The sequence below is a fragment of the Macaca nemestrina genome, chromosome 16 (assembly GCF_043159975.1).
Source record: "Macaca nemestrina isolate mMacNem1 chromosome 16, mMacNem.hap1, whole genome shotgun sequence".
NCBI classification, from domain to species: Eukaryota; Metazoa; Chordata; class Mammalia; order Primates; family Cercopithecidae; genus Macaca; species Macaca nemestrina.
Window position 1 is genome coordinate 85,714,812 of NC_092140.1, and position 25,247 is coordinate 85,740,058.

A 25,247-nucleotide genomic window follows, 5' to 3' on the forward strand; every position below is an offset into this window, starting at 1 on the left:
GGGGTTGAGAGATTACTGAGATTTCCTTAAAACTTATTTCTCTATTATTTGGATTTTTATATTTATTAAAAAATTACTTTCATGATCTACAAGTATATATATATTATATATACATATATAAATATAGAAAGGTAATAGTAGAAATGATATCACTTACAAAAACATCCAAGTAAGTTAAAAGCTGTTATGTTCTCTATTCCTCTAAAGCAGACGGAATATTACTATTTTTCATGATTTGATTTACTAAAATATTGTTATTATCAAGTCTTTTCTGAGCAATCCTTAAAACCATACTGTTTAAGGACATTTACCTTGCTTTCAGTTTTTGAGAATACTAATTTCAAAAGTAAAGGAGGCCGGGCGCGGTGGCTCAAGCCTGTAATCCCAGCACTTTGGGAGGCCGAGACGGGTGGATCACGAGGTCAGGAGATCGAGACCATCCTGGCTAACACGGTGAAACCCCGTCTCTACTAAGAAATACAAAAAACTAGCTGGGCGAGGGGATGGGCGCCTGTAGTCCCAGCTACTCGGGAGGCTGAGGCCGGAGAATGGCGTGAACCCGGGAGGCAGAGCTTGCAGTGAGCTGAGATCCGGCCACTGCACTCTAGCCTGGGCTACAGAGCGAGACTCCGTCTCAAAAAAAAAAAAAAAAAAAAAGTAAAGGAGATTGTTTTAAAAATCATCAAAGAGAAAGTTTACACGAGGTCTAATTTTAAAAAATGCCTTCAATTTTGTATTTTTTAAGAGCTAAATGTGGGTAAAGTATAGGAGCACTGCATTTACAGTCCATTATTTTTTCCAGCTGAGAAGAGTGAAGCCCCAAAATGCACTGCTCAGCTAGATGATGAATGGGCTATCAAGAACTATAAAATCTCTCTTCCTAATGAAGGGGAAAGTTTAGGCTTTCACATTCATAAGATACCCAAAAAGTAGACTGAAAAAATGCAAAGACAAATCTCCAAATACTATCTCACCAATGCTAAGTTGATTCTGACTGGAATTAGAATAACAACAATACTTAACTTATTCTTTGACAAAGTTTTTAATAAGCTATTTTTTTACATGTACACTAGTAATCTTAAAAAGACAAATATTAACTATCAAAAGTTAAATACTATACAATTTATGAGAAATATAATTTTGTGAATTTGAAAAGTAAAAAGGAGGTAACTACTAAATGGATTAAATAAGAAAATTCTTTTTAAGACATTTTAACCAGACAGAAAGTGATAAATTACTAATTTAAGTAAACACTAAAAACTTTTACTGAAGCCGGAGACCTTATACTATTTTAGATCAAGTCTTCATCTACACAGCTTTAAATAAACCTTAAAAAATCTTTTCTAGTACATATAAGGCTGCTAAAAAGAGTGCATGACTGGGGGAAAAAGGGAATATGCTAGAATGTGAACTACTGAAGAACAGAAATACATTTCATTCATCTTTATCCCTGGATTCCTAACACAATGCCTGGTTCAAAGTAAAATGCTTAAACGTTTGCTGCTTTGAAGTGAACTGGGGCAAATATACATTTCCACCTCTGGTCCAGTTTTCACTCCATTATTAAGCACCTCTGAAGTACCTGAGCTGCTCCTGGTTGTTGGCTTTTGACTTTAAATTGAGTAAGGTAAGCCAATATGCATTCATTTTTTACATCAGCCTCAGAACCAAATCATCACTGGGCTGTGAATCTTCTCATGTACTCTGATACTTATTTGGACAACAGTTAACATCAATGTGCAAAAGTAATGCATTTTCAATGCAGGATAAATATGTTCATATGAATACCAATGGAATAAAGGCCCTGTTTCTCCATGTTTTAAATAACAGATACATAGCATCTTAAATTATGACTTAATTAGCAATTTTTAGACACAGAACATAATACACTGTATTACAATGCAATGTGGTAGGCTTCCATTTTAGGAACCAAAATAAATTTCACATGAAAAAATATTTATTTTAATTCACATCAAATACATTTAGAATAAATCTAAATTTTTAGCATCAAAGTACTTACAAACACACACAGATAAACTTTGGATGTATAAGTCTCCATTCTGTCCTAAAAGCATATACAAAAAGCTCTCCTGCAACTATTGATCATCACCTCGTTGCCTTAAATTCCTAGATTTTCCATTTTCAGTTCTTCTCTTTTTGAAGACTGGAGCCACTCCTTCTGCCACAACTCCAAGACAAGTGACTGTTTTTTCTTTAAATACCACTTTGGGTTCTCCACCACCATCAGCTTCAGAAGTTGACACATACTCATTTTCAGTGCTTGGAAGTTCCAAATCTACCTCCTCACTGGAAATAAAGAGTTAAAATAAAACCAGTAATTGACAGGGTAAGACAAACATTTTCATATAACCAATGCCCCAAGATCAGCTTTCTAATGAAAATACATTAGAAGTTGCTCATTTTGGAGCAGGAATTACTTTAAAATACTGACTTTACAATATTATTTAAGATATTGAGCACTTATTCAGGTGGATAAATGCCGGGAGAAGGTCTATGTATTAATTTATTCCTGTTGCACAAAGGATGCATTATCTAAGAAAACGCTTGGTCTTATATATAAGCAGTACAAGTAAAGGGATAAGGCGGTTGGGCACAATGGCCCACGCTTGTAATCCCAGCACTTTGAGAGGCCGAGGCAGGAGGATCACTTGAACTCAGGAGTTTCGAGATGTGCCTTGGTAACACGGTGAAACCTCATTGCTACAAAAAATACAAAAATTATCTGGGCATGGTGTCATGTGCCTATAGTCCTAGCTATTTGAGAGGCTGAGGTGAGAGGATCACTTCAGCCTGGGAGGCAGAGGTTGCAGTGAATTGAGATCTCATTTTCCTTGTGTAGAAGACTGAATGGAGCTGTATGCCTAGCACTCCTTTTCTAAGAACTAGCCCTTCAACCATCCACATGATTAGTTATAAATAATCAGTTGAGTGGTCCTGATATCAGTACCTGATTAAAAAGAGCCTATCACAGTACTGTACTCCCTAGGTAGTCAACTGGTCCGTGAAAGAGCAAGTTAGTCACATCACACCCATCAGTCTCATCTATGAGATTTTGGAACATGGACCAGATAGATTGTTATGTTTAACTCTAAGTAGCTGAGAGCATAAAACCTGTTGAAAAACACATATCATCCTATTTGGAGAATGGAGCTCTGCAGAAGGCAGTCTATTCCGAGGATTTTTTCTTTTTAAGACAGGGTCTTGCTCTGTCTCCCAGGCTGGAGTACAGTAGTGCCATCATAGTTAACAGCAGCCTCCAACTCCTGGGCTCAAGTGAACCTCCTGCCTTAGCCTCCTAAGGTACTGGGATTATAGATGTGGGCCACTGCACCTGCCTGGCCATCAAGGACCTTCTTTGCTATCAGTTATCATAGGCTGTTTTAAGTTATAAAACTAAATAGCAACACTGAATCCTATAGAAATGTACTTTGCTGAGTAATACTTGAGTTGCTGCAATATTTGTTTATCTATTTACTTTTTACAAGTTTTTTTTTTTTGAGATGGAGACTCGCTCTGTCGCCTGGGCTGGAGTGCAGTGGCTGGATCTCAGCTCACTGCAAGCTCTGCCTTCCACGTTTACGCTGCCTCAGCCTCTGGAGTAGCTGGGACTACAGGTGCCCGCCTAGTTTTTTTTTGTTTGTTTTTTTAGTAGAGACGGGGTTTCACCATGTTAGCCAGGATGGTCTCGATCTCCTGACCTTGTGATTCGCCCGTCTCGGCCTCCCAAAGTGCTGGGATTACAGGCTTGAGCCACTGCGCCCGGCTGTTTTTTTTTTTTTTTTTTTTTTTTTGAGACAAGGTCCTACTCTGTTGCCCAGGCTGGAGTGTAGTGGTGTGAACATGGCTCACTGTAGTCTCAACCTCCTGGGCTCAAGTGATCCTCCTACCTCAGCCTCTCAAGTAGCTGGGAACACAATGTGTGCTGCTATTCCCTGCTAAGTTGTTTTTTTTTTTGGTAAAGTTTTGCCATGTTGGCCAGGCTGGTCTCGAACTCCTGACCTCAGGTGATCTGTTTGCCTTGGCCTCCTGAAGTGCTGGGATTACAGGTGTGAGTTACCTCACCCGGCCAAGCTACACTTCTTTTTTCTTTTTTGAGACGGAGTCTTGCTCTGCTGCCAGGCTGGAGTCCACTGGCGCAATCTCAGCTCACTGCAACCTCCACCTCCTGGGTTCAAGCGATTCTCCTGCCTCCACCTCCTGAGTAGCTGGGATCACAGCTACATGCCACCACACCCAGCTAATTTTTCTATTTTTAGTAGAGACAGGGTTCCACCATGTTGGCCAGGATGGTCTCATCTCTTGACCTTGTGATCCGCCCACCTCAGCCTCCCAAAGTGCTGGGATTACAGGTGTGAGCCACCACACCTGGCCTCAAGCTATACTTTTAATAAGCACAGCATCCTTGAAATTACTTACTGCAATTTAGGGAAGTACTGGGATGTAAAATCACTTGTAATAACAGTGAGATTAAAGCTCCAGGTACTTACTGAGACTCAACCTCTTGTTTAATTTCTTGCCATTCTCCATATGGGTTTGATTTCTTAAAAGTTTTGGAGTTTTCTTCATTTGAAACTAATGAATTCTGTTTCTGAATACTTTTTTCCTTCTGTGTTTCTGGGTCACTTCCTCCATCATTATTTTTATTTTTTTCCTGAAATGTAAAAGCCAAGAAATAATACAGTTAAAGCAAAACTACCAGGATGAAAATAAAACTACTTTAACTAAGGCTTTTAAAGGTATTGTTATAGATTTATAAATAATTCACTAACTCAATTTAAATTTGCACATAACACAATAAATATACATAGAACTTTACTGCTTGATTAGGTTTTCCATGTCTGAAATGTTGATATACTATGACAAAGGCTCCCTAAATCATCACCTTAATGTCTTAAATTCTACAATTAAGGACATATAAACAGGGTTCTCTTAACTTCTCCTCTTTTCTGCTTTCTTACTTTACTTGCATATCCAACAGTGACTCCCTTTATAATTATGCCTCTGTTGAATTTTTCTGGGAGGTGGCAAGAGTATAGGGAGTTTGTTCTTGCCTATCTGTATTTCGTAATTTTTTCCCTTTTTGTATAATTTACCTTTTTAAAAATAATTAGGGGGTACAAATGCAGATTTCTTACATGTATATGTCATGGTGAAGTCTGGGCTTTTAGTGTATCTATCACCTGAATAGTGAACAATCCCAATAGATAGATTTTCAACTCAACTCCCTCTCACCCTCCCACATTTTATGGTCTCCACTATCTATTAGTCCATTCTGTATGTCCATGTGTGCCCATTGTTTAGCTCCCACTTGTAAGTGAGAACATGTAGTATTTGACTTTCAGTTATTTCACTTAGATTAATGGCCTCCAGTTCCATTCACATAGCTGCAAAAGCTATCATTTCATTTTTTATGGCTGAGTAGTATTCCATGGTGTGTGTGTGTGTGTGTGTGTGTGTGTGTGTGTATATATATATATATATATACACACACACACACACATTTTTTTATCCAATTCTCCACTGATGGACACTTACATAGATTTCAACATTTTGCTATTGTGAACAATGCTGCTACAAACATGAGTGCAGGCGTCTTTTTTTATTTAATGATTTCTTTTCCTCTGGGTAGATACTCAGAAGTGGGACTGCTGGATTGAGTAACAGTTCTGCTTCTAGTTCTCTGAGAAATGTTTTCTTTTTTTTTTTTTTTTTTTTTTGAGACGGAGTCTCGCTCTGTCACCCAGGCTGGAGTGCAGTGGCCGGATCTCAGCTCACTGCAAGCTCCGCCTCCCGGGTTTACGCCATTCTCCTGCCTCAGCCTCCCGAGTAGCTGGGACTACAGGCGCCTGCCACCTCGCCTGGCTAAGTTTTTGTATTTTTAGTAGAGACGGGGTTTCACTGTGTTAGCCAGAATGGTCTCGATCTCCTGACCTCGTGATCCGCCCCTCTCGGCCTCCCAAAGTGCTGGGATTACAGGCTTGAGCCACCGCGCCCGGCCAGAGAAATGTTTTCTATAAAGGTTATACTAACATACATTCCCAGTAACAGTGTATAAGTGTTTCCTTTTCTCTGCATCCTTGCCAGTATCTGTTTTCTTAATTTTTTTTTTTTTTTTTTGAGATGGAGTCTTGCTCTGTCACCCAGGCTGGAGTGCAACGGCATGATCTTGGCTTACTGCAAACTCCGCCTCCCAGGTTCAAGCAATTCTCCTGGCATGCGCCACCACACTCGGCTAATTTCTTTTGCATTTTTAGTAAAAGAAATTTCACCATGTTGATTAGGCTGGTCTTGAACTCCTGATCTCAAATGATCTGACAGCCTCAGCCTCCCAAAGTGTTGGGATTACAGGCATGAGCCGCTGCATCCAGACATTTTCTGACTTTTTGACTACAGCCTTCTGACTGGTATAAGATGGTATCTCATTGTGATTTTCATTTGCATTTCTCTGACGATCAGTGATATTGAGCATTATTCACGTGTTTTGGCCATCTGTGTGTCTTTTGAAAAATGCCTGTTCATGTCCTTTTCCCCCTTTTCAATGGAGTTTTTTTCTTGTTGAGTCCCTTGCGGATTCTGGATATTAGTCCGTTGGATGCATAGTTTGCAAATAGTTTTTCCCAATATGTGGGCTATTTATTTACTCTGTTAATTGTTTCTTTTGCTGTGCATAAGCTTTTTAATTTAATTAAGTCCCCCCCATTTGTCTATTTTTGTTTTTGTGTTTACTTTTGAAGACTTTTGTCATAAATTCTTTGCTTAGGGCAATGACCAGATTAGTTTTTCCTAGATTTCCTTCTAGAATTTTTTTTTTTTTTTTTTTTGAGACAGAGTTTCACTCTTGTTGCCCAGGATGGAGTGCAATGGCACGATCTTAGCTCACTGCAACCTCCACCTCCTGGGTTCAAGCGATTCTCCTGACTCAGCCTCTCGAGTAGCTGGGCTTACAGGCATGTGCCAGGATGCCCAGCTAATTTTCTATTTTTAGTAGAGATGGGGTTTCTCCATGTTGGTCAGGCTGGTCTTGAACTGTCGACCTCAGGTTATCTGCTCACCTCAGCCTCTCAAAGTGCTGGGATTACAGGCGTGAGCCACCATGCCTGGCCTCCTTCTAGGGTTTTTATAGTTTCAGATCTTTAAACATTTAAGTCTTTAATCCATCTTAACTTTCGTACATGGTGAGAGGTAGGGGTCCTGTTTCATTCTTCTGCATATGACTGGCCAGTTTTCCTGGCATCATTTATTGAATGGGGTATCCCTTCCCCAGTGTATATTTTTGTTGACTTTGTTGAAGATCAGCTGGTTGTAGGTATGTGGCTTTATTTCAGGTTCTCTATTCTGTTCCATCAATCTGTGTCTATCTTTATACCAGTACTGTGCCGTTTTGGTTATGAAAGTCTTGGAGTATAGTCTGATGTCTAGTAATGTGATGCCTCCACCTTTGTTCTTTTTGCTTAGGACTGCTATGGTTATTGAGACTCTTTTTTGGTTCCACATGAATTTTAGGATTGGCTTTTCTAATTCTGTGAAAAATGAAGTTGGTAACTTGATAGGGATTGTGTTGAATCTATAGATTGGTTTGGCCAGTATGTAATTTTAGTGATATTGATTCTTCCAACCCATAAGCATGAGATATTTTTTCATTTGTGTGTATCATCTATGATTTCTTCAATCAGTGTTTTGTAGTTCACTTTGTAGTGATCTTTCACTTCCTTGGTTAAATGTATTCCTAGATTTTTAGATTTTTTTCCTTGTGGAGTTATCACAAATGGGATTGAGTTTTTTATTTGGTTCTCAGTTTTACCATTATTGTATAGATACAAGTATATACAAATGCTACTGATTTTTGTACAGTGATTTTGTATCCTGAAACATGACTGAAGTCACTTACCAAATCCAGGTGTGTTTTGGAGAGCTCTTTAGGGTTTTCTAGGTACTAAGATCATTTAATCAGCAAACAGAGACAGTCTGACTTCCTCTTTCCCAATTTGGATGCCTTTTCTTTCTTTCTCTTGCCTGACTGCTCAGGTTAGGACTTCCAATATTATGTCGAAAAGGAGTGGTTAAAGTGAGCATCCTTGCTTCGTTTCAGTTCTTAAGAAGAATACTTTCAATGCTTCCCCATTCAGTATAACATTGGCTGTGTGTTTATCATATACAGCTTTTTTTTTTTTTTGAGACAGAGTCTCGGTCTGTCACCCAGGATGGAGTGTAGTGGCACGATCTCAGCTCACTGCAAACTCTGCCTCCCAGATTCAATCGATTCTCCTGCCTCAGCCTCCCAAAGTGCTGGGATTACAGGCATAAGCCACAGTGTCTGGCCTCATATATGGCTTTTATTATTTAATTATTATAAGGTATGTTCCTTCTGTGCCTAGTTTGCTGAAGGTTTTTATCATGAAAGGATGCTGAATTTTAATAAATGCTTTTTATCTATTGAGCTGATTATATGGTTGTTTTTAATTCTGTTTATATGGTAAATCACATTTATTGATTTGCATACTTTGAACCATCCTTTCATCCCTGGAATAAAGCATCCCTTTATCATGGTGTATTAATCTTTCTGATGTACTGTTAGATTCAGTTTGCCAATATTTTGCTGAAGATTTTTGCATCTATGTTCAGCAGGGTTCTGTATTTTTTGTTGTTGTTGGAATACATTAATTTTGATGACAGAAATTAATTATTTCTATCCTAAGTTGGATACCAGATTACCTAAATCTGGCTGGCTATAATCATTGTGAGATGGCAACTACAACGAAGGCTTTGCTGCTGCTCCTCTGTAAACTGGACATAACCCTTAATCTAAGTTCCATCAAGATTTGTGAAGTTGGTAGAGAAACTGTAGGCAATGACAAGATCCTAGGTGTAGCTTAGGTATGTAGGAACTTTTCAATTTTCCTACATTTCTCAGGCCAACAATTGCAACCATTGCTCAATGCTAATAACGTGTCTTCTCTGCTTTGACTCATGGGCTCCTGAGTGTTTCCAGTTTTATTTATCCACTTGCCAAAATATGTCTTAATTTCTATGTTCTATCAGAAGACTTAAGGTCTGTAGAGCTTTTCAAAAATTGATATCAGCTGGGTGTGGTGGCTCACGCCTGTAATCCCAGCACTTTGGGAGGCTGAGGCGAGCAGATCATGAGGTCAGGAGATTGAGACCATCCTGGTTATTAACACGGTGAAACCTTGTCTCTACTAACAATACAAAAAATTAGCTGGGTGTGGTGGCACGCGCTTGTAGTCCCAGCTACTCGGGAGGCTGAGGCAGGAGAATCACTTGAACCCGGGAGGTGGAGGTTGCAGTGAGCTGAGATACTCCAGCCTGGGCGACAGAGCAAGACTCCATCTCAAAAAAAAAAAAAAAAAAAAAAAATTTGATGTGAAGAGTAAAAATAAAAAACCTACCTTAAACTTTATTTTTGGTTTTTGCGTCTCTGTAGAGACCTCTCCTTCTTCTGCTTCCTGTTCCCCATCAGAATCACTATGCGAATCTGATGATTTGGATTCATCTAGGGTGCCAAGTGAATTTTCATTGACCTTACTAGAAGTCAGATCACTAGTGTGTGGAATGAAATCATCAGGTTTCTCCCATCTGGATTCTGTTCAACACATTTTAAAGTCAGGTTATTTAGTTATTAATTCTATTCAGATGTAATTTCAACATAACCTTTATCACTTACACTATTAAATGACAATACTGTATGTTAATTTCATATTATCTCTTGATCAAGAAGATAATAAGAGTTCCCAAACCTCTTGCTCTTGTATCTTTCAGAAATTGACTTCAAACAGCCTGGATTTACTAGATGTATAAACTGTAACTCCAATGGAATGAGAGACCTAAGAACGGGGTGAGATTTCTAACGGTTCACAATTTATCTGACACCAATTTCAGGAAACATACTGATAATGAGCAAACAAGAGATTTCCTGAAACTTACTTATCACAGAGATTTCTTTTCCTGGCCCCAGTGTGGTGGCTTATGCCTGTAATCCCAACACTTTGAAAAGGCGAGGTAGGAGGATTGCTTGAACCCAGAAGTTTGAGACCAGCCTGGGCAACATAGTAAGACCCTGTCTCTAAAAAAATTAAAAAGTTAGCAGGCATCATGCCATGTTCCTGCAGTCCCCGCTACTCAGGAGGCTGAGGTGGGAAGACTGCTTGAGCCCAGGAAATAGAGGCTGCAGTGAATCATGATCATGTCACTGCACTCCAGCCTGGGCAACAGAGCAAGACCCTGTCTCAATTAAAAAAAAAAAAAATTCCTAAGATTTTCATCGAGTGAAATTACATTGTGAAGCACTGAGTATTAAGTTCTCATTTTTATATGGTGGTTTGGTGGTGGGGGGGCAGCAGTGGGAATCTCAATTGACTAACTCTACTGCCATCCAGTGGTTCATTGGGTTTTCAGCAAACAGTAATATTTCTAATTACCTCGTAATTAATTACCTATTTTCAACTGGGAGAGCTTAAGAGTGAAAGGGGCTGCCGTTAATAATTATTCTGGTCCAGGAATAAACTGTAATCATTCAAGGCAAATCAATATATATGGTACCTTAATTAATACAGAGTTCTTGGCAGGGTTAATGAAAAACATTACTTTTCCTTATCCACATTTCACACAAGTAACAATATGACTTTCAAGAAATTATTTTATTTTTACTTATTTACTTGGCGTGATCTCAGTTCAGTGCAACCTCCACCTCCAAGATTCAAGCGATTCTCCTGCTTCAGCCTCCTGAGTAGCTGGGATCACATGCAAGTGCCACCATGCCCAACTAATTTTTGTATTTTTAGTAGAGACGGGATTTCACCATGTTGCCCAGGCTGGTCGTGAGTTCCTGACCTCAACTGATCTGCCTGCCTTGACTTCCCAAAGGTCTGGGACTACAAGTGTGAGCTGCCGCGCCAGTTCAACAAGTAATTTATTAAGCACCTACTATGTGCCAAGCACTGTTATTGGAATTTTATGACATACGACATTCATGGAATTTTATGACATACGACATTCATGACCTTACAGAGCACATATGTTTATTCTATTTCACTGAAGAGTGACTATATAGGCTCAGTGACTTGCCCACAGTCACATCACTGGTAAGGAAAGAAGCTGTGCATTGAACTCAGATCTGTCTAACTCTAAAGCTACATTGTATCACTATACTATTTTATATGTATAAAAATCCCAACCTTCAATTGTACTGGAATATAAACATTGCTGTAACTGGGCAGGTTAAATATCTACTTGGAAGTTAAAAGGGCCTTTTCTTCCTAAAAGATTTAATGCTATGCAATGAGCTAATGATAACAGAATTTAAAAAACAAAAACAAACCTCTCCTAAAGTCACATTAATGTTATAGCAGTTTATGTTAAATTAGATGAAACATTAATTTTAAAGTTTTAGATAACAATTAGTATTTATGCATGCTTCATTAAGTATTTATGCAACTGACACATTTTTAAATTTTCACTTTTTTTTTTTTTTTTTTTTTTGAGACGGAGTCTCGCTCTGTCGCCCAGGCTGGAGTGCAGTGGCCGCATCTCAGCTCACTGCAAGCTCCGCCTCCCGGGTCTACACCATTCTCCTGCCTCAGCCTCCCGAGTAGCTGGGACTACAGGCGCCCGCCACCTCACCCGGCTAGTTTTTTGTATTTTTTAGTAGAGACGGGGTTTCACCGTATTAGCCAGGCTGGTCTCGATCTCCTGACCTTGTGATCCGCCCGTCTCGGCCTCCCAAAGTGCTGGGATTACAGGCTTGAGCCACCGCGCCCGGCCTTAAATTTTCACTTTTACTAATTTGTTAGACACTACTAAATAGATTGTTTTATTTTTTATTTTATTTTGAGAGAGTCTTGCTCTGTCACCCAAGCTGGAGTGCAGTGGTGCGATCTTGGCTCACTGCAACCTCTGCCTCCTGGGTTCAAGCGATTCTCTGCCTCAGCCTCCCAAGTAGCTGGGACTACAGGTGCCCACCACCATGCCTGGGTAATTTTTTACTAGAGAAGGGGTTTCACCATGTTGGTCAGGCTGGTCTCGAACTCCTGACCTCAGGTGATCCACCCGCCTTGGCCTTCCAAAGTGCTGGGCTTATAGGCGTGAGTCACTGCACCCGGCCTACTTTTTTTTTTTGTTTGTTTTTGAGACAGAGTTTTGCTCTTGTTGCCCAGGCTGGAGTACAATGGTGCGATCTCGGCTCACTGCAACCTCCACTTCCCAGGTACAAGATTCTCCTGTCTCAGCCTCCCAAGTAGCTCAGATTACAGGTATGCGCCACCACACCCAGCTAATTTCTTTGTATTTAATAGAGACGGGGTTTCACCATGTTAGTCACGCTGGTTGCTTAACTCCTGACCTCAGATAATCCACCTGTCTCAGCCTCCCAAAGTGCTGGGATTACAGGCATGCGCCACCGTGCCCAGCCACAGTTTTATTTTTTAAAAGGAAAAGGCAAGTTGGGCTAGATGATCTCTAAGCTACTTTCCAAGGTAATGACTGTAATTTTTTTTTTTTTTTTTGAGACGGAGTCTCGCTCTGTCCCCCGGCTGGAGTGCAGTGGCGCGATCTCGGCTCACTGCAAGCTCCGCCTCCCGGGTTCACGCCATTCTCCTGCCTCAGCCTCCCAAGTATCTGGGACTACAGGCGCTGCCACTGCGCCCGGCTAGTTTTTTGTATTTTTTTTTTAGTAGAGACGGGGTTTCCCGGGTTCACCAGGATGGTCTCAATCTCCTGACCTCGTGATCCGCCTGTCTCGGCCTCCCAAAGTGCTGGGATTACAGGCTTGAGCCACCGTGCCCGGCTGTAATGACTGTATTTCTAAAATAATTATAAAAATAGTAATATCAGAGAAAGCTAAAATGATTCTATTTTTAAGTTTGTGAATGCAGTATCAACTGAGAATAACATTGGTGAACAGCACAATATAACATGAATAGAAATCTTTTTGCTTTTCTACTGTATTGTTTTTAATTTACAAAAAATAACTCATGTTTGCTATACAAATATGTTTATCATATACTAAAATTTCCAAGTTCAGATGATTAATCAGCAGGTCAATAAGCAGTTCCACGTACAATTTTAAATACTTAAGATAATCAAAGGTAATACTTACCTCCTGTTTCTGTATTATAATAATAGGTAAAACCATCTTCACTTAAACCTTCTACCCAAACGGTCTTCACTGCTGTCTAATAGGAGGAAAAAACCCAGCATAAACTGAGGATAACCATGATGAATTTCTATTGAATAACTCAGACAGAGTCAGCCACCCTTGCCTCTCCTCCTGACACCTGGTGGTATCTCGATCTGCATCCCCACCCAAATCTCATATAGAATTGTAATCCTCCATGTTGGAGATGGGGCCTTGTGGGAGATGACTGCATTACAGGGGTGGTTTCTCATGGTTTCAACACCATCCACCTTTGGTGCTGCTGTCGAAATAGTGAGCAAGTTCCCCTGAGATCTGGTCATTGAAAAGTGTGTGGCACCTCCCGGCTAACCCCTTGCTCCCTTGGTCTGGCCACGTAAGATGTGACTGTTTTCCCTTAGCCTTCTGCTATGATTTTAAGTTTCCTGAAGCCTCTGCAGAAGCTTATGCCACCAAGCCTCCTGTATAGCCTGCGTTTAACTGTGAGTCAATTAAACCCCTTTTCTTAAACCTAGTTTCAGAAGTATTTCTTTATAGCAATGCAAGAACTGACTAATATACCTGGGTATTAGGGGTGGTAGTACTAATCATGGCCAGGAAGCTTGGTTTTTGCTAATAATGAACCAACTTTCAAGGAGTGAATGTCTCACCTTTGAAAGCCAGGAACAGTTCTTTCCAAATGGACAGCGACATGTGAATGGCAACTGACTGCAAACCAACTAATATTTGCCCTGAATGCTGTTTTTGGATAGATATCAGTACTCTTTTTTTTTTTTGAGGCAGAGTCTTACTTTGTTATCCAGGCTGGCGTGCAGTGGTGCGATCTCGGCTCACTGTAACCTCTGCCATCCCGGGTCCAACCGATTCCCCTGCCTCAGCCTTCTGAGTAGCTGGGATGACAGGCACCTGCCACCTCGCCTGGCTAATTTTTTTGTAGTTTTTAGTAGAGATGGGGTTTCACCATCTTGGCCAGGCTGGTCTTTAACTCCTGACCTCGTGATCCACCCGCCTCAGCCTCCCAAAGTGCTGGGATTACAGGTGTGAGCCACTGCGCCCGGCCAGATACCACTATTTCATCTCCATTCAACCTTCTAACAAAAGCATTATGGGAAAAAAAAAGGACACAGTTTCGGGGTGGAGGGAGTGGAGTATTTGTAAGTAAAGTTGCTTTAACAAACCTCTACAAAACCCCAAGAAACCAATCACTTTAAAGAATAAAACAAAAATACTATTAACATGCTTCAGTTACCTTTTTTAAGTTTCCTTGAAATCCTTCAGGTTTCTCCCACTGAGATGCTTAAAGCAAAATATATTGCATTTATAAAATGTTTTTGCTTTAAAAAAATACTTTCCAAAAAATTTGGACAAAACTTACAGTCATTATGTACAAAACACTACAGGTCTACAGTTTAACACATATTTGAAAAATAAAACAGAACATACACTCCAGTACAGAGAATCTATGTGAATGCTATGTAACCAAGAAGAAAGGACAGAACAAGGGATTAGAAGTTACTGGAACTTCCACAGGAATTTTAGAGCCAGGCAGGGCTTCTCATAAAGGTTTCATAGAATTCAGGTTTGATAAGTTTCAAAGGCCTTTTGATATTTTGGGGCAAGGGAGATTAAGAGATAAACTGAGTAAGGACTCAGAAGAGGAACAACTAGTATACAGAAATTAAAAACATGTATCATGGAGAGGAAGAGAATATAAAGTAGCATTTGAAAAAAAGAAGCAAGCAATAAACATTGAAGGGAGAAAAGAAAATAGTTTCTAAGGGAATTTGACAAAGACTTCTAATAGCTAGTACATCATCATTTATGGTATCTTCATTGCTAAACTACAATATGCATGTCACTTAAAGCTCAGTGCAAACTCTAACAGATTAATATTTCTACATAGTCCAAAGGTAATTATGATCCTAATGATAATAGTCATTACAGTAAGATTGTTAGCCCAAGGATTTCTTCATGATTAACTCTGATCTTATTTCCTACCTTCCTAGCATTCTTAACCTTCTTTTGCTGGCTTTTCTTCTATCCATTCCTTTAATATATGTAACACTCACCTTCTTTACTTCTTGCTCTATTCTCTCTGCTTGTGATCTCATATACTCCTAAAGGTTAACATACTATCTACATCCCCAGACTCAATTTTGCTCAACTCCACACTGTAACCATCAATCAGCTACCAAAAGTTATCATATGAATATTCTGTAGGTACCTCAAATTCAACATATCCAACATATCTAATTCATTATTGTCCCCATTAAACTTATTTTTGGTTCCTGTATCTCATATCTAAGTAAATGGCGCCATCATTCTCTCAGCCCTCCATAATATGGCCCCAGTTTACCTTCCAGTCTAACTCTACTAAGATGTCTTCAAACAACTGCATGTTTTACCTCGACCACTATTTCCCAGTACTTTCAAACCTTTTTTGCGGTTCATATTGTTCTGTCTGCATTCTGTACCTCTGAATAATCTACTGAAGTCTTCTTTAATCAAAACACAGAGTGTCTGCACTATGCCAGGCACTAAGTTAGGTGCTAGGGATAAAATGGTGAGTAAGGCATCATTCCTGACGTCCTTATCTTAATTTAGAGATCAGCTCTAAAGTAACTCCTATGATAATCTCTCAAAGCTACATAATCACAATGAATTCAACATTATTATGAGTTCCCATATAATCTTAATTACACTTCTATTACAGCACTTTAAAATTCCTCCTTGTATCAAGCTTCTGTCACTAAATTTTATGACTCTGGAGAGTAAGATGCTACATAAAGGTAGAATAAGTGTATTAATTTATTCTAAAATATATATGGAGTAAAAACCCCAAATACATTTAGTTTTTAGGAAAAACAAAAAGATGCTTTTGATATTGTTACTGTAAAATGACACTGTGTATTTTTTCTTTTCTTTCTTTCTTTTTTTTTTTTTGAGATGGACTTTCACTCTTGTTGCCCAGACAGGAGTGAAATGGTGTGATCTCGGCTCACTGCAACCTCCACCTCCCGGGTTCAATCAATTCTCCTCCCTCAGCCTCCCAAGTATCTGGGATTACAGGCATGCACCATCACGCTCGGCTAATTTTTTTTTTTTTTTTTTTTTTTTGAGACGGAGTCTCGCTCTGTCGCCCAGGCTGGAGTGCAGTGGCCAGATCTCAGCTCACTGCAAGCTCCGCCTCCCGGGTTCCCGCCATTCTCCTGCCTCAGCCTCCCGAGTAGCTGGGACCACAGGCGCCGCCACCTGGCCCGGCTAATTTTTTGTGTTTTTAGTAGAGACGGGGTTTTGCCGTGTTAGCCAGGATGGTCTCCATCTCCTGCTTGTGATCCGCCCGTCTCGGCCTCCCAAAGTGCTGGGATTACAGGCTTGAGCCACCGCGCCCGGCCTTTTTTTTTTTTTTTTTGAGAGGGAGTCTCACTCTGTGGATGGAGTACAGTGGCCCAATCTCCGCTCACTGCAAGCTCCGCCTCCTGGGTTCAGTGGCCCAATCTCAGCTCACTGCAAGCTCCGCCTCCCGGGTTCACACCATTCTCCTGCCTCAGTCTCCCATGTAGGTGGGACTACAGGCACCCGCCACCACGCCTGGCTAAGTTTTTGTATCTTTAGTAGAGATAGGGTTTCACCACGTTAGCTAGGATGGTCTCGATCTCCTGACCTCGTGATCTGCCCGTCTCAGCCTCCCAAAGTGCTGGGATTACAGGTGTGAGCCACTGCGCCTGGCCTAATTTTGTATTTTTAGTAGAGATGGGGTTTCACCATGTTGGTCAGGCTGGTCTTGAACTCCTGACCTCAAGTGATCCACCCGCCTTGGCCCCACAAAATGCTAGGATCACAGGCATGAGTCACCACACCTGGCCTTGGCACTGTGTATTTTTCTGTTGGGTATCAGTTTCCAATAAAATACACAATGCCATTTTTCAGTAATAATATCAAATCAATCAAGGCAGCTACACAAAAAAGAAATCAGTTACTGGCTCCCAAAAGAAAATCTCTACTGTAGAATATTTTATTTCAAGTACCCCTACAATTTGTGAAGTGGATTTCAAATTCCTTATTTCTACGCAAAATTCTTTATTTCCATGTAGTTTATACTTACAGAAGTTACTATTGAGAAAATATAAAGCTATAGTTTATTTGTAAGAAAGTCATTATTAAAGGCTTTGACTAAGTATGACACTTAGTTACTATGAGAAAGGTACCTTTTTAAAGGGCACATAATTTTCTTACCTTTGGGGCAAAAATGAAAAATGTTCCAATATTAGATACAAATCCTAACATAAAATAAATTGTTCTATTCTACTAGTGACACTGTTCTTTACCAGTTTTATGCCGAAATGACTTACCTCCTGAGATAAGATCATAATAGTAGTGGTAACCCTCAGAGGTTATGCCTTCTACCCATCTGCCCTTTGAAGGATCTTTTTTTCTTTTCTTTTCTTTCTTTTCTTTCTGTTGATTTGATGTAGAGGTGGGTGGGATAGTGCTGGTTACTGGTGTTATGCTTGGCTCCAAAATTTCTAAAGAGATGAGAGAAGGTACTAAAGCAGCCATAGTTAACTACTATTTTTTATTGTTGTTGGCATAAAACATTAACGTTATTTCAATCAAAAACCTAAGATTCTTTTGAGAACTTGACACATTATTATAAAGTTCATTCGGAAAAATAAACATGTAAGGGCAGGAAAATTGTAATAAAAAGAAAAAGGAGAATTTAGTTCTACCAGCCATTAAAACTTATTCTAAAACTATGGGTTAAAAATACAGCCAGCAGTGTGGAACTGACATAGAAATAGGCAAGCACATAATTGAAACAGAATAGTCCAGACACAGGGCCAACTTCAGGTTGGCTGGTATTTCATATCAAGAGGATAAAAGACAGATCATTAAAAAAAAAGAGGTTTTCAAATTACCTATTGGGTAGAATGTTCACTATTCGGGCGATGGGTATACTAAAAGTCCAGATTCCATCACTATGCAATATATGCATATGAGAAATCTGCACTTGTTCCCCCTAAATCTATAAAAATAAAATAATAAAAATGGAAATAAAGAAAGCATGTTTAAAAAGAAAGTTTTTAGATTAACTGGTTAATTATTTGGGAAAAAAGCAAAGCTGTTTCCCACTCCCTGCTCTCTTCCCCCTTTTTTATTAAATACTAGGTCAAAGATAGTTACAAAAAGAACACAAAGTAAAATAATGTTAAATTTGACTACATAAAAATTAAGATATTCTGTATGACAAAAATAAAAAAAATAAAACAAATGAAAAAATATTTACAATAAATATAGCAAGGGGTTAATATTCCTAACAAAGATCCTTTATGAATCAAACATTCTAATAGAAAAATGGACAACAATTACAAAGACAATTCAGATAACTTTTACTTTTTTTTTTCTTATGTTGTCCAGGCTGGAGTGCAGTGGTGCAATCAAAGCCCACAATAGTAGCCTTGAACTCCTCAGCTCAAGCAATCCTCCCACTTTAGCATCCCAAGTAGCTGGGACTACAGGTGCGTACCACCACGCCCAGTTAATTTTTTATTTTTATATCGTAGCAGAGGTGGGGTCTCACCATCTTGCTAGGTTGGTCTTGAACTCCTGGGCTCAAGCAATCCTCCCACTCTGGCCTCCTAAACTGCTGGGATTACAGGCATGAGCCACAGCACCCAGCCAATTAACATTTACTTTTGCTAATATTCAAAGAAATGTTTTTCTGTTGTTTTGCAGAAGATCGGTAAGTACTGAAAAGAATGACCAAATCCAGTATTAGTTTGATGGATCAGGTATTTACACTGGTTTGAAAAAATGGGTAGTTTTGGTGGGGGACGGTGGCTCACACTTGTAATCCCAGCACTTTGGGAAGCCCAGGCAGGTGGATTGCTTGAGGCCAGGAGTTCCAGATCAGCCTGGGCAACATGGCAAGACCCTGTCTCCACCAAAAAATAGCTGGGACTGGTGGCAAGCTGAGGTGGAAGGACCACTGAAGCAGGGGAGGTCAAGGCTACAGTGAGCCATGATTGTGCCACTGCGCTCCAGCCAGCTGACAGAGCGAGACCTGTCTTCAAAAAAAAAGAGAGAAAAATAGTTTTTAATGTCTTTACTTTCCAAAGGATTGGCTAGTTACTCCTAAAACGGGTTAATAAACTTATTTTTGTTCTACTGAAAATGTAAATCAGTCCATTTCTGGAGACAATGTGGTATTAACTATCAATATAAAATATATTTACACTTTGATACTGTAATGGAACTTCTAGAAACTGAATCTACAGAGACAAATTAAGTGTAAAAAGATACATGCATCAAGATGCTTAATGCATCTTAGTGAAAAATGCTAAGCAACCTAAATGTTAACCAGGAAAAGATTAAATAAATTATAGTACAGAGACAAAATAACAGTGGCTACCATTTATTCAACATTTGTTATGTGTGCTCACATAGTAAGCAATATATACCATAATGTCATTTAGTTTTAATAATCTAAAATTATAACTAGCAAGAGGAAATTGTTTGACTCCAAAGTCTGCTCCTAACTACCATATAAAAATGATATTATCTCCCTAATTATTTAAAAGAAAAGATACATTTGATATATCATTGAGAGAAAAAATAAAACCGGCAAATAGACCACAGCACAAAATATGTAATTTTAAAAAAGATTTAAAGAAGAGGGCTGCAGCCGGGCGCGGTGGCTCACGCTTGTAATCCCAGCACTTTGGGAGGCCGAGGCAGGTGGATCACCTGAGGTCAGGAGTTCAAGACCAGCCTGACCAACATGGAGAAACCCCGTCTCTACTAAAAATACAAAATTAGCCGGGGTGGTGGCACATGCCTGTAATCCCAGCTACTCGGGAGGCTGAGGCAGGAGAATTGCTTGAACCCGGGAGGTGGAGGTAGCGGTGAGCCGAGATCGCGCCATTGCACTCCAGCGTGGGCAAAAAGAGCGAAACTCTGTCTCAAAAAAAAAAAAAAAAAAAAAAAAGAAGAGGTCTGCAAAAGGTCTTAACAGTTAGTGAGTTTTCAAAATCTCTTTTCTTTGTACTGCATTTTTGTATGTTTAAAGGAATATATATCCTTTTTGGAAAAACAAGGCAATGATAATATTTAATAAGAAAAATCCATTTAAATATAAAATGGTAAAATTTATTTGCTCAAAGGGCAGCATAATGGAATCTCTCAATGCATATAATTGATAATAGTTGGACTTTCACCTACTCCTAACTCTCCAGAAATGCCTAAATCCTTTTTCCTTTCAAAATGAACATATGGCTTTATCCTCAAGGAACCAAACAACTTTCCCACCTTTTAATTACCAATGTCCAGGATAACATTTTTAAAGTCTGGCTACAACTGTTCTTATTTAATGAACACAATGCCAATTAACTTAACTGGTACTCTGCTTAAAACCTTAATTGAAAGCTGTTTTTATTAGAGGAATACCATCACATGTTGATGACTGCAACCAGTACGTAAGATCAACTGAGATCTGCTATATGCTTGGCTTAAGGAAAATCGATTTGATATGGAAGAATTATTCACAAAACCTTCCCAGTTTAAAGCCTAAATTCAATGACAAGATAGACACAGTCTAGTTAAATAATGTCTTTCACCTGGAACTTCCTTCTAGTAGTAAAATCTGCAAATTGTCCACAAAAGGTTAATTCATTACATAATCACCCATATAAATATACAAGACTCATAATTTTCACCATATGGACACAGTGAATTATAATTATAATGCAGGGCCTCTTTTTAAATGCATAGTGTCTTTTAGCCAAATAACTAGAATACCTAAAAACCTCAAAGTGTCTCTGAAATGAACCACTTACCTAGGATAGAGCTAGGATTACCAAAGTAGTATGGCTGCTATGAATGAAGGTGTTCAAAGATAAAACATTAAAAGTACAACAAAAGGGCATGAACAAACTTCCATAGTCTAAACAGGGCCATGATGCATAATAAAAGCACTGAGAGTATACTGAGTTTATAACCTCTTTATGGAAACAATCAAAGCTTACTTAGCATGACCTCTGATGTTACTTTTAAAACATGCTGGCTGCTTTTTTTTTTTTTTTACCTGATTCTAAGCCAAGCCTTTTCAAATCCTCTTGGTATGCTTTCAGGGCAGCTGCCTCCATTGCAGCAAACTCCTTTGATGCCTTTTCTTCTTCCTTTGCCTTATCCAGGCTCTTCTGTTTAATCTATGTAAGACATACATAACAGTGAAAGTGAGATAAAGGACTGACATTTGCATAGAAAAATTAGCAAAGAAACAATCTAAATTACCTCACTGATCCTTTTTGCCACATTTTCCTTATGATTCTTTCCTCTTTCATGAAATTCAACACTCTTGAAAATGAAAAAAGAGAAAATACAAAAGAAAACTACATAAACATCATAAAATTCATAGTAAACATAAACAATTTTCTCATAAACATGAGAAAATTAAAATTAAAATGAATGGCAGAAAAGATGAAAACATTAATTTAATGCAAACTGGCCCTTTTAATCAAATGACGCTAGGGAACGACATTGTTTTATTATTATGTCCTCTGACTAGGTTTCCTTTGGTTCTTAAAATAAACCATGACGACCTTATTAATGGAGAAAAATACAAGGTACCCTTGATGACTAATCTAGTGACTATGATTGTAATGAGGACTCAAACACGACATGAAGCCAAAAGATTTTTAAACAACTTTCAACATCAAAAGCCTTTAGAATTTTATTGCTCTATTTGTCGTAAGGAGGGACATAGAGAACAATTATTTTATTGCTTTATTCCTCAAAATTAGGAGAAAAGTACGTATTTTAAGATTCCTCCTAAATTATAAACAAACGCTTTTATACAATGTGGTAATGGTTCAAAATGTACAACTTCTATGGAAGATAATTTGGCAACATCAAGACTACAAATACATTTACCCTTTGACACAGCAATTTCATTTCTGGTAATTTATTCTATAGATATACCTGCACATGTACAAAATCATGATATATACAAGCTTAATGACTGCAGCACTGTTTGCAATAACAATACAGTATCCATCTCTAGGGGACTGATTGGCTGAACTATGGTACATTCTCATAGGCTACAGTAACAGAGAAAAAGAAGCTCTTCATGTATAGATACAAAGAGAGCTCCAGTTACATACTGTTCAATTTTTAAAAACTATAGTTCAGAACAATATATACAGTACATTATCTTTTATGTATGCTGGAAGAAGAACTTGTGTCTACATGCATGTAGAAACAATGGAAGGATAGGCAAGAAAATGAAAAAAAAATGATAACCTATGGGGAGTGATGGCAACTGGATGACTGGGGACAGGGGTGGGTGAGTGAGCGCAATTATCTATTGAAACAATCAGAAATGCTCCCTAAATTACAAGTTTCTAGTTAAATGCAGTAAGAAATTCCTGGCAAGCTCTGCAAAATAAGTTCTGTCAATCAAATCTTATATGATGCATTAACTGAGCTATTCTAAAATACTACCGTGAATTCATCTTTAAAGTGTGACTTTGTAAAGCAGATAATCCTCCTGTTTTTCATACACTGGGTTTCCTAAGGTTGATTACACTACACAAAGAATACAATATTAAAGGACCATTCAAAATTAAATTAACTTTGTTACTAATTAAAGGTTAAATCAATGTGTATTACCAATTCAATGTGTATTACCAATCCTACACTGGAAGGGATTACTTACTCTAGATAATTCACAAAATTCATTTTACAGCCTAGGTACCTCCAAGAAAGAGAGACTTTTAAGTGATTTGTGTGATTTAAAAAATTCACGGTATTTATTTATAATGATAGCCCAGGTAAAATAAAAGAGTCAAGAACTTTAGCAACTATCCAAAAAGACCAAAACATCAAAAAAAATCCAAATCCTAAACACCCCGCAGATAACAGTAAATAAACGTCTACAGAAGAAATCCACAGCATTAAAATATGAGACTACTATTCTTTGTGCATCCAACTTTGCCAAGTAAAAAGGGTATCAACATAAAATACATTTAACAGATACCTTAGTGTTTATGTGGTAGGTACACAGTATTGGGGAGAAAAATCAGTGGTGTGCTTTTTGCTTTACATCTTCAACACTGGATCTCAACTATGAGACAGACTAACAACATACCTAACAGAGTTGTTACTTTGTTTCATGAGAAAGGGAATAATGGTGTTCTTTCAAATTTAAGCATCTAAAGATATACAACTCTGCATTAAATACACTTGATTATTTCTAGAGCAGAAAATATACAAAACTAAAATGTTGCTTTTATATTTTAAAGGCTTTCCACAATTCTTTGTGTATGACAGTACTATGAACACTATCGTTATAATGTAGGTGCTTCATAAACATGAATGAGATGACCTACTCATTGCCCATTTCCCTAAAGGCCACAGAGAAATAATTTCACTTAATACATAATCAAAGTTAGGTTGATGAAAAGGAAGAAGGCTCACAGCTTTCATAGGGGACTGAGAAAACAGAAATCTTTTGATGTTTTTAAAATGCAAGAGCAATGTGCATAAAAGTGCTTTGTAAACTGAGTTTACATAAAAAAGTACTTCATTCAACACAATTATTATTAGAATCTCTAATAGCGGAATTATCATACAGGCCTATTGTCTGCTATCCAGCACTTGCAGTAATCACAGAATTTCTTTGGCTGTGACTTCCAGTAGTCCGCCCTGAAAAAGGGAGAAAACAAGGCTAAGCTCATGTAAAACTTAAAAAGGTAAAATTTTGCATGCTTTACATTTTTTAAATTTTGAAATACATGCCCCTGCTACTAAATCTTGTATTGTTATATACAGCCGTTTTTTATTGTTTATCTGGTTGGAGCAGTCAATTGAAATTTGTTGCCAGCAGAGCAGGAAAAGTCTGTACCTAATTCACTACAAAACTCCCTTCAATAAGATGGCTTTCAAAAATTCCTCACTTGTTACCGTCATCGTTACGAAAAACTAAGGAACATCTTAGACAACATTTGTCCTTTCTGGCTTTGGGGGAGGTTGATGTAATGGAGACCTGAGGAAACTCATAAAGTTTGTCTTAAATAAGTTATTCCCACCAAAAGAAAAACATACAAGACTACTCTGGGGGAAGACTGCAGTTCCTCCGAGACTATCAGTTAAAACAAACTGTTCTCGAGCTTCAAAGCAAGAGAGAATTGGAAAAGCCGAGGGACTTCGTAGACGGCCGACCAAAAAAAAAAAATCATTACGCTATCCAGGGCTGGCCGCTTCCAGTGGGCGGGGGAGGTCGCAGCCCAGCCCCAGTTTCACAATACCCTAGGGTTCAGGGACTTCGAAGCCCAAAGGGACGCGTGCGACCCCCGACAGCGTCGTGGAGAGAGCACTGCGTCGCTTCACCCGCGGCCGTCCAACCCGCCCCCTGAACCGGCCGCCGGCCTCCCCCTAGAGCCCGTGCCCCATACCCCAGGGCGCTCGGCGGGGTAACATTTCTACCCCGCCCTGAGAACCGGCCCTGCAGGTCTGGGGCCGGTCCCGAGCGAGTTAAGAACGCATCCGTCACGCCCCCGGCCGAAGGGCGGGAGGAGAGGAGGGGAAGACCCGGGCGAGAAGGGGCCGCCCAGAGAAACAACACCTCGTTGTTCAGGGCCTGAGACCCAACTCACATGACTGCGCCAGCCGCTCTGCAAGTCGTCCAGGGTTCCACTCAGACTCGCGCTCTCTCAGCGGGACGAGTCGGGCTCATCCAGCCGCCCGAGGCCCACCCGAACCTCGCTCCTACCCAGACACCTTCCTTAGTCCCCGGGACCAGCGTTCCGCCGTTCCCAACTACGGGTGCGCAGACGATCCAATCCGCGTTCGAAATCGCCTCCTCTCCCCTCCCCCTACAGGGGCGGTACTCCCGGCTCCAAAGAGGTGGGGTCGGTATAAAGGGGTTGAGGTCACCGGGAAGGGGCAAAAGCGCGACGGGACCTGAGCTGAAGGACGGGATCTCAAGCCTCAAACCCCTGCGCCATCCCGCCGTCTCTGTGTCCTCCCCTGGGACCCAGAACCTCCACCCTCCTTCTAGAATCGCTGGCTCCAGGCCAAG

At 39.5% G+C, this 25,247-nt stretch overlaps 1 protein-coding gene across 1 annotated transcript; it reads right to left on the reverse strand.

The window, feature by feature from the left end:
* Positions 1–686: 686 nt before the first annotated feature.
* LOC105491739 (WW domain binding protein 4) lies at positions 687–24,990 on the reverse strand. Its single transcript, XM_011758406.3, has 10 exons — positions 24,823–24,990; positions 23,800–23,872; positions 21,461–21,523; positions 21,252–21,375; positions 17,521–17,694; positions 14,418–14,464; positions 13,133–13,208; positions 9,429–9,622; positions 4,509–4,672; positions 687–2,307 (listed from the first exon to the last, which is right to left on the reverse strand). Coding segments are annotated over exons 1-10 (1,128 nt in total). The 5' UTR covers positions 24,825–24,990; the 3' UTR covers positions 687–2,096.
* Between the last annotated feature and the right edge of the window lie 257 nt (positions 24,991–25,247).